This window comes from Metopolophium dirhodum, chromosome 1 (genome assembly GCF_019925205.1).
Source record: "Metopolophium dirhodum isolate CAU chromosome 1, ASM1992520v1, whole genome shotgun sequence".
In the NCBI taxonomy this organism is placed as follows: domain Eukaryota; kingdom Metazoa; phylum Arthropoda; class Insecta; order Hemiptera; family Aphididae; genus Metopolophium; species Metopolophium dirhodum.
In genome coordinates this window covers 32,181,129-32,192,150 of record NC_083560.1, presented here as the reverse complement: position 1 = coordinate 32,192,150, position 11,022 = coordinate 32,181,129, and the positions used below count along the sequence as shown (strand labels likewise).

General features: G+C 30.0%; 1 protein-coding gene across 1 annotated transcript; it reads right to left on the bottom strand.

Annotated features, from left to right (window-relative positions):
* Positions 1 to 576: 576 nt before the first annotated feature.
* On the bottom strand, positions 577 to 1,560 carry LOC132933537 (uncharacterized). Its single transcript, XM_060999812.1, has one exon. It carries the CDS (start codon positions 1,558 to 1,560, stop codon positions 577 to 579), a length of 984 nt encoding a protein of 327 aa, XP_060855795.1.
* Positions 1,561 to 11,022: the final 9,462 nt, after the last annotated feature.

The following is an 11,022-nucleotide window of genomic DNA, read 5'->3' as shown; positions in this document are numbered from 1 at the left end:
TTAATATTTAATATACAAATTTTCAAGTTCAAAACGGAAAACACATATGTTAATTCAAATATATTAAAAATTTTTTTATTTTTAGGTATGGTTAATATTTCCTTAGACACATTTTTTCTAGAGATAACCACCAGGTTAGTTGTGTTCCTAGTGACTGTAATTATTATCATATTTTATGAATTATTAACAACTAACAATATAAGGTGTAATTTGTATTTCATTTAATTTTAAATTTTTATTTGACAACCGAACATTACAATAATTGAGTGTATTATACTATTTGTGTAATGTGTAATTTATAATTATAAATATAATATAAATGTAATAATATAATAGGTATAAAAGTAATTATAAATATAAATATAATAAACTGGATTAACCGTCTGTTATTTAAAAAGAAATAAGAATATTTTAATATTCTAAAATAATAATCTTATAGGTAACTCGAAAATATACCTAGTGTAATAAAATGACTGAAAAACTAAAAATGTTCATTCGACGATCAATTATCCTGGCGACCAATTGTATTCACGATCAATTATTTGCGACCAATTCACCGGAAACCCTACTAGGTCTTTATGAAGAAGTTGGATCATCAATATCTGATACACTGCTTGATTCACTTGATCGTCTAGTACGTTTTCTCATCATACTTGGATAAATAGAAGATATAAAACCACTGCGACGTTCTTCAGTTCCGTCAAATGTGTTATATGTAATACCACTTGAAGTAGAGGCAATTGTTGTCACATCAAACTGAACTTCATTGACCGTCGTTGATCTAGGAGAACTTTGAACATTTTGTATTGCTTTTGTACTATTATTAGAATTTTGTGTTTGATTTTCTGGAGCATACAAGGAACTAGGACCTTCACCTAAATTTTCATTTAGTTGATGTTTTGGACCTTTTTCATTAGGAACAGCTTTGAGGCTTTTTAACATGACTGTAACATCTTCTATTATTACATGTGGTTCCATATTAATTTTGCTGTGACTTGAGCTTCTATAACTTAGTTTTCTTGGTCTTTTTGGAGTTTGTTCAGTACTACACCGCGGTTGTTTAGTACTACGCTGTGGTTGTTCAGTTATAGAACTTTTAATGGAAGGTAACATATCATCACATTTTATTAGTTGAATAACTGGTTGAGTGAAGATGGTCACACCTTTAATCATTGGTCTAACAGTATTTGTCTTTTTTTCTTTATTTTCCTTTATAAAGTTTTTGATCTCAAACTTACTCATTTGGTCTACACTTTCTAAGATAGATGGGATCTGTTGTGATATAGTCACCAATGCAGGTACTATACAGCTTTGAATAGTTTGTTCTAATGCACTCATTTTTTTATTCATTATATTATGCATTGCCGTCAGTTGAGCATTAGAATTTCTAATAGAGTTAATTTCAGTTTGCAATGACAATTTATCCAATGATAAGATATTTATAGTGGTTGACAATTGTTTATTTTGGTCCGATAGCTCTTCAATTTGTTTACGTAAACTATTATTGATTGCCAAAGCATCTTTAAGTTTTTCGGTGAGAATGTTATTCGTAGAAGGCATGTTTTGATTTTAAACCAATAATGATTTGGGGGACACCTTGAAGTAATATTTAATATCCTTATTAAATTTGTTTTGGACCTAAAAAATAAACAAAATGGGGTTATAGTCAATATATTAACTTCGAGAAATAAGCATAAAAAAAACTAATAAAGCATTTTATTGAACATCAAGTATAATGATGAAAAAAATAATGGTAAGTAATGAGTGGAACACTCATACAAATAATTAATTACATTGAACGACTTTATAAATTTATTTATTTTTAAGAAACTCAAATGTCACTATGTTCAATTTAGAAAATAGAGTTATTAAAATGAAATTGTTGACACTTGAAAAACATTCTGATCACTGGTCAAATTTCTTGAGCAGAAGGTATAAAACGAGTCGTAAATATTCCTTGATTAATTAAAACACAAATTACTAATATTACTGTATTTTCGTAGTGTAAATTATGTGTAATTTTGTTATGAAATTTAATCTTGAACAAATTTATTTACAATATCTCCTTTATTATTAATCAAAAAATGGACAAAGAACTATTTAAAACCTTCTTAACAATTCTAACAAATTATAAATTAAATTTATCAACAAATTAATGCTTTGGAGTATATTACACTGAAAATCACATTTTGATCGTGTCGACTATAGCACAATATAAATTTAAAATACAAATTATTTTGTTTTATTCATAAATGTAAATTGTATGAATACAAATAAATTATTAAGACCACATTTACAAAACCTGATCAACAAATTGAATTATTCAAATGATAATTCAAATAGGTTGTTCTAAGTTAAGTTTTACTATTGCAACTAGTCATGTGTTGGTTGATATAACCTCAATATGATGGGTATCGAACTTAAGGTTCAGTCAAACAGAAAGTGATCGGTTGTATTATTTTACATTGCCCGCGCGGGCAATCTTAGAGTAAAATCACTCATTACAAAAAAGATAGAGAATAATATTTTTGAGGGAATGACATATCGATTTCTCTAAATATTGTTTCAAAACGATTTAAACATAATTTCAATTTACAATTTTTTTTTATATTTATTTTGAAAGTTGAATACAAAATCAAACAACCAAGACTGGGCATTAGCAAGTTAAAAAGTTAAAGTTAAGTTAAAAAGTTTTAACATTTTAACCTTAACTAGTTACTTTTGGCTTTTCATTAACTTAACTGTTAACTTACTAAATTTATTTTAGTTAACGTGAAATTAACGAGTTAATTTTTCATTTTAAGAAGTAAGTTAAGTTAATTTATTTTGTTTTTAATTTAATTATATTTCACTATTTCAGTATATTTCTTTATCATGTCAAAAGATATGTATCATATATTTTTTAAAGTTAAAAATGTTTATCATTTGAATCTCACTTATATGGAAATACTGTACAAAGTTTAAACACTATAGCATATAATATTTAGTTTTGGGTTGGAAAAAAACTGAGTACGCTAGTGTTGTATAATAAAAATTAACTTTTTTTAACTTAATAAAAAGTTAACAAAAATTGTATATTAACTTTTAACTTAACTGAGTTAATCTATAGTTAAATTAACTTTTGACTTTATCTTTTTGTTATTGGTGCATATTAACTTAACTTAACTGAGTTAAAAAAAATCATTAACTTGCCCAGCCTTGCAAATAACAATAAAATATAAAACCGTCATGTTGTTTCCTCTAAAATATTACTCTCCATCTTTTTTGTAATGGGTGATTTTACTCTAAAATTACTTAAAAACATAGAAAAAACGATTCTGGGCAAATGCGTTTTGTCTATGTTGCGTTAACAACTATATATATCACTTACAACACATTATTTAACTAAGGAATTTATTTGTGCTCTGTAACAAAACACTAAGATGCTCATACATTCCTGGAGAACATACTGGAAAAAATATTTTTCTCAAAATTAAAGCTATGGTTGATGAATGGAACATTGATATTTTGAATTTAAAAATTCCTATTTATATGGTCACAGACAATGCAAGAAATATAAGTTGTGCATTCAATATTTATAATTCCAATGATATCTTACATTACTATTTTTGTGCAGCTCACACATTACAATTGGCCATTGAAGATGCTTTAAAAGAAAACAATATGGGAAGTTTATTAAAAAAGTGTCGCTCAATTGTAACTCATTATAACCACAATAACAAATCTTGGGAACGTTTACAACAAATCCAAATACGATTAAAACTTCCAAACCATACAAGCTCATACAAATGGTCGAATCTCGTTGGAACAGTATGTTTTTAATGTTGGAGTGCATTATAGAGCAATAAGAAGCAGTTGTTTTGGATTTGGTGAAAGATATTACTGTAGGAGAGTGGAAACTTATTAATGGATATGTTGAAATATTATAGCCTGCTTTTGAAGCAACAAAAGAATTCAGCCGAGAATATTTACCAACATTTTCAATGGTAAACCCAATAATATATACCATAGAAACAAAATTGGACAATTTTATTGTGAAAAAAAGCAATACAGCAGTAGGAATAGCATTTGCTAGAAGTTTAAGAAAATCAATACCCAACAGATTTCAAGTATGTAAAAATGACCGAGCTTACTTATTGATACAAGATTTAAAACTATACTTATGGAATCGTATGAAGTAGAAACGGTAAAAGATTTGCTTACTACAGAAGTTGAGAATCTTAGATTGACAGGCGATACATTAGAATTAGAAGTAACTGAACAAAATATACTTCTCATAACAGTCCCTGTTACAACAAATACACTATGGGATATCCTTCAAGAGCGATCAATCTCCAGTGCTGGAAATGAAGGAGTGACGAGCTGTGTTAAAAATGAGGTAAGATAACATATTTCTTGTTTACTTATTATTATTTATTTATAAATTAAATATACTTGAGTTCACTAAAAAAATATATATATATAGATATTTAATATTTATTATATAATAATTAATAATTAATAATGATTGTTAGATGTGTTGTTAATTATAAATTAATAATTATTTAATATTTTATTGGTGCTTAAAGATTTAAAAATTAAAAATATATATAATATATGTATATTTTTTTTAGGTACAGGAATATTTGCAATAACCTCTTCTTCTTTCACCAACTTCAAACCTACTTGTATGGTGGAAAACTAATACTGAAAAAATTTCAAGTTTGGTTCCTGTTTCAATGAAGTATCTGAGTATTCCATGAACATCAGTTTGCAGCAAGCAGATGTGTTCTAAAGCAGGACAAATGGTTACAGCTAGGAGACAAAGGCTGTCACCACAGACGGTTGAAAAACTAGTGTTCTTAAACGATAATATTTAAATATTTAATATTATATATAATTATTAATAGTTAATTATTATTTATTATTTATTAATAAATTATAATTTCAATTTTGAAATAAATAAAAAAAAAATAAGAAACAGCTTACGGTTTTTTACGTAAACATTAATGCCGCAAAAGTGTAAATGTTATCAGGTGTACCAGGTAATCAGTCAAACAATGGCAGACGGAATTACGACTGAATTTCGAATACGACATGAGATCGCCACACACGTTCGCCAACACGACTATTGAAACAGGATCTCAATATTTTTTCACACAAATTGTAATAGTCGAACACGCGAACGAGTGCAGAATAGCTTTACCCTAAAGAGTACAATCATTTTCTTCATATTATTATGAAAATAAAAACATTACTCGATGAAATTTTAATTTAACATTATATTAATTATAACTTAATTGTAACTTAATTGTAACTATAACTACTTAAAGGCCAACATTATAATACTTACCTATAGGTATGTAGTTTTCTATTAAAGCAATTTAATCATAATTTAAAATTATTCTATATTCCAATAAAACGACATCGCTACGATCCGACGCACATTCTGGAAAATCCGATAATTTCTGACCATGTTTTTTTCACTTCAGACAGCCGTGTTGTCATGAAAAATTACTATATAATAATATGATAATTATTTTAATATTTATAGCGTTTTCCACCTTGCCCATTTCACACTGTGACAGTTTTCACTAGCAGTATGAGAGTTTCTCGGTGTTATCACTAATGCCAACATTAAATTACTAGACGTGGAACACAAAAAAACATTATCTTGCAACAATCCGGGCACATGCATTCTCCCACAGATAGATAAGAATTTAGTTGGTGGGAGTTCAAAAATTGCTTTCAGTTTTCATTGTTCTAACTTCTAAAGTTCTATGGTTAAGTGCTCTACATCCTATACCTCCATGGCTACTTTGTTGTCCACTGTTGTGTTTTCATAATTACATATAAATGTCTTACCTACTCATAAAGTTTGCCATGGTTGAAAATAGGCCAGTTTATATGGGTGAAGAAATGCTTTGTGACGTAGTTGATGAAGGTAATTATAATTATTTAGTAAATAATAATAAGTTATTAGTTTTATGTCAAACTTCAGGGGGTTGGGTGAATTTTAAAAGACACACACAGTGGTGTCATTGGAAGGGAGGCAATAAGGTGGGTTTTGTCTACATCAGGTCTTAAAAGCATCCCAGTGGTTTTCGATTAACCATTATTATATTATATTACCGCAAAAACATGTTTATATTTACAGGAAAATAATATATTGTATAGGTACTAAGAATTTATTGTCACAACAATAAATATTGTTAGTTAATAATTACTAATTCAGTTGGAATATATTGATATTTAGACGCATGTTTGAGACGGGATCAATCCATTGGCGCAACTTGGGGAGGCTTAGGGAGGGGGAAGCTTATCCCAAAAATATTACTTATTGATTTAGATATGTCTCCTATGTGTTATTTTAAATAAATAGTCTTGTTTGCCCTCCCCCCCCACCCCCAGAATTTTAACCCTAGTTGCTATGGAACGATCTCCCAAATCGCCCCCTCCGGATCCTCCGCTGAGCCAAACTAATAATATACATTTTCATGTTTAACAATAATCAAACGTTAAATCCCTTATTCTCAAGTTTATTTATTCCATGTTCTGCATATAAAATAATAATAATAATAGGGACTTATTAATTTACTTTATTTTATTAAAGGTAAAGAGTATCAAATGTATGTTTGTAAAAACCAATTGTTTGATTTGGGATTTCAATACCCGAAAAACCACATAGTGATAATTTAAATAATTAATTTAAGTACAACATTTCTATAGTTACTATATTTTACATGTATCATTGAAATAACATTGTTTTTTGTATTTATATATAAGTCAAAAGTGTATATTCGTTTTGTCCTAACCTAGCGTAGACCTTCTGACGCAAATGCCAGATCTCAAACGAATGTGGTCCAAATTATATATATAATTATATTATAACAAGCTGTCCCACCAAACTTTTCCCGGGCAAAAGTTATCTCAGGTGAAATACATTGGCAAAATTATAACTTATAAGTATAAGTTCTAGGACTCAAAAACGCATTAAATGTATATAAATTATAGCTGATCCCGTTCACTTCTTTGCTCGTTAAAATATGTACCAACTCTATATGATTTAAACTTTGTTCAATTCGTTTATTTAATATTCGGAGTATGATGTTCAAAACTTAAAAATTTTCATCGATCATCTTGAATATATAATTACCCGAGAGACACGTTAGTATGTATTGTAAGCGTGAGACACGCAATATGATTTCAGGTAGGCATTCCACCTGCGGAGGATTTCAGACCCCTCAAAGTGCGTACGTAATTACAAACGTTTTATTAATACGACGATATTACGATGTACGTGTGTCAAAAATTTAGTCTTGGGAATACCATTTTCACTAAGCTATATTATAGCTACAGGTCTAAAATTATATTCATTATTCAATCATGACCAATAGCAATAATCTGACAATCAACAAAAATATATTATTATTTAGTTTCTGTTCTTACTGAACAGATGGCTCCTACATCCATATTTCCTGATTTTCTGGTGGATTTTCTTCTGACAATATTACGAACACAATAAAAAAAAAGAATTAGCCAAATCGGTGCAGCCGTTCACGCGTAATGCAGCGTCCAAGGGATATTTATAATTAATATGTATGTACATAATATATAGATATTTCTATATTTTTTTCCCCTAATAATTATAATTACGATACATGCTTACCCAAACAATACAATCGTATCAAAAAATTAATAGAAAAAAATGTATTCATTGGAATATTTAATGGTGAATGTGTGATACATTTTTAACTTCATAACTTCATAACTTTGTATAAATTTGATAAATTGTTGAATTTGTATTATAAAACATTTTGTTAATGGAAATTACTATTTTGACTTGAATCCCCAAATTTAGAATTGTTATCTATTATTATAAAATAATTTGGAGATCAATTTAATAATAGTCGATATTAAGGGTCTTAATTACGTATCATTATTAAGGTACCTACTTATCTAATCGTATCAACAAGATAATGAGGCAATTTGTATATTTATCCACAAGACTCCCCTTCCAATTATATGCCAAATTAAAACACACATTCTATACATTAATACTGCGTTAAATCTAGCTGCCCGAAGTTGCACATTTTAATTTAAAACATTTAGTTTAAATTTATTACTTTATTATTTAACGCGTTAATTATAATTCCTAAAAAAACAAAAACTTCGTCGGAAGCGGACAATGTGCTGCAGCAAATCAGGTAGGCAATCCACCTGCGGTTAGGTTAACCTGCGGTGGATTGCAGACCCGACGTCTAGCGGCTATAAGTGAAGAGAAAAAATAGTATTTCCCAAAAATCCAATTAAACAACATTCAAAATAATTTACGAAAAAAAAACAATTATAATATGTATTTATTGTTTGGTATAATATAATAACAATATGTGTTAAATTCCTAATTATTTAAATAACATATAGGTATATAATATATAATATACAGCCATATAATGTAATATTAACCAATAAATATTAACATGTATATTATAATATTATGTATATGAAAAATAACGTGAAAATAAAATCGAAAAAAAAAATGCAAAAAAAGTCGAATTACGGGCGGCTGTGTAATACATAGGGCACAGTCAATCTCCGCCGGAAGAGCGTCAGTGGCGGAATCGAAACTCGGTCCTACCTAACAACCTTCGTCTGGGAAACCTACGCCTAACCTAACGAGCCACAGGTTGTGTTGCTAGCAACCAACAAAACTTCAACACTTAAGCTTATGTGTCTACGGAGCGACGTAAACCGATATATTCGATATCATAGGTCTATGATTGGATATACATCGATGTAATCGTTTATAATTCGATGTATCTACACACTGATTAAACTTTAATTGTAGTTATGATCTGACTGTTATTATTATTATTACATTATTAAAATGTATGTTTGAATAATACATTTATTTAAATCAAACCACAAAATTGTATTTGCGTTAAGCAATATACCTAGTAATTATCTACGTTATTAAGGCCCAAACAATATGTCTACAATAATATAATGCAATATTTATTGAATCAAAAACAAAACAACAAAATTGTGCACTTGTGAGTTGGAACGAAGACTGACTGACATTTCGTGAACGCGAATTTTAAAGTGTACAAACCGCATATTCACGGGTTTCAAAAGAAATAAACTTAACAAATAGAGCGCAAACGGCAATTTAAAAAACGAAACGAATCGAGGAAAATGAAAAAAGCAATAATAACGACCGACGCTGGCGTCGATTGCGATGGCTATGGACCGACACATCGGCGGCTTTTAAAACAATAACAAATTATGCGAAAATGTCAAAAATGCGAAAAACGGCGTAAAAAGCGTACAATTTTTCGAAAAAGGTTTTATTTTTGAAACATTTGAAAACCAACCGACCGCCGCCGCGGCGAAGGTACGCGATTGGATGCGCTAAGGAATCGACGGGAACGGGTCGGGTGAACTGTAGAAACGGAGTGGTGTTTAATTTTTAGCGCCATGGTTTCACTATAGCCGGCGTTTTCCGTTCCACTGTTCCACTATAGACAGCTGTTCTCGAAATCAGCTGTTCTTCATTTTATAGTATAGGACTAGCTTTAAGTGAAACTCGGGGCTTGTTGGACTCGCTGAGAGTGGGTACCGATTTTGGAGATAATGTCGTTGGAATTATAAAAGTCGCAAAGGTTGTAAGACGAAAGTTTAGGATTTGTGATAAGGATGATGAGGATTAGTGATATGGATTGCAGATAAGGCTTGGCGCTTTGGCGGGAATGTTTAAAAATTTGATCGTCTAGCAAACCGTCACGAACGTTGTAAATGGATACGATCTTCAGGATCTCTAGGCGTTTGTCCACTGCTTTCGATTGTTAAAATTGTTAAAAAGTGTAGAGTTGATAGGTGTATTAGATTTTCTAGCTATCAGTCATCAAATCACATAGGTAGACAATCCGACTCCGTCGGATCGCGAACAATATGTGAAGCGTATAATATCACCAGGTATGCAATCCACATAGATAGTTTCTATCGGTTAAAAGTTGAAAGTTTCATGAAGATTTGTGCTAAGGATAAGTGGTGTGGATTGGATAAGGCCTGCGATTTGGCAAGTACGTAAAAAAGTTTTAGCGTCTAGCAATCCGTCACTATTGTTGCTAAGTGTCTGGCTAACATTCATCACCGGTATAAGGTTATAATCGACTGCGAAAGCCAAACGACGTATTGGATACCAGGATACTGCCATCGTTCGTATGGTGCTTTTGTTTGTTAAAAAGTGTAGATACCATAGGTGTATTCGATTGTCTAGCTATCAATCATCAAATCACATAGGTAGGCAATCCGACTGCGTCGGATCGCGGAAAATATGCGTAGCCTATATTGCCAGGTATGTAATCCACCTGCGGTGGATTGCGGCCTCGCTAGTTTCGTAGGTACATCAACAACTTCATGGACAATTTTTGTTTTAAACTTATATCAAGTTACCAAGCCCGGTTTAAGGGGAGGGGGAGCACGGTCTCGGGGCCCATAAGTTTTGAGGGGCCCATCTTTATCTCCAAAATATATTTTTTTCACGCGTCCAATATAGTTCCCAATTTTATATCACGAAAAAATAATATAAATAATGAACTGTTTGCCAACAATATTATTTGTTTTTTTTTTTTTTTGAGCATTTTACATTACCGATTTAACTATTTAAGTATATAAAAAGTAGATATAAGATAAAATTATTTAGCTCTTGTAAATTAGGTATTTTGGTTAAAAGTATTAATGCATATTATACTAAACTTTAAAGGACCATAGTTAATAACCTAGCGAACCAAAATATTGATCATTTGACTGTCAAAATGTTCAGAAAAAAAACTTTACCAGAATCCATCAAAAAATATATTGGTTACCATTTGAAAAATAAAAGTCGATTTTATATTGGTAGGTACAACTGCGTATTTAAAATTGTTTTAAAAAAATTGGCTGTTAAAAATAAAGAAACACGTCTTTTTTGTTTTAATCAAATGCCATATCATCGATCCATAATTGTTAAAAAAAACATCCTTGTACAGTGACATAAGATAC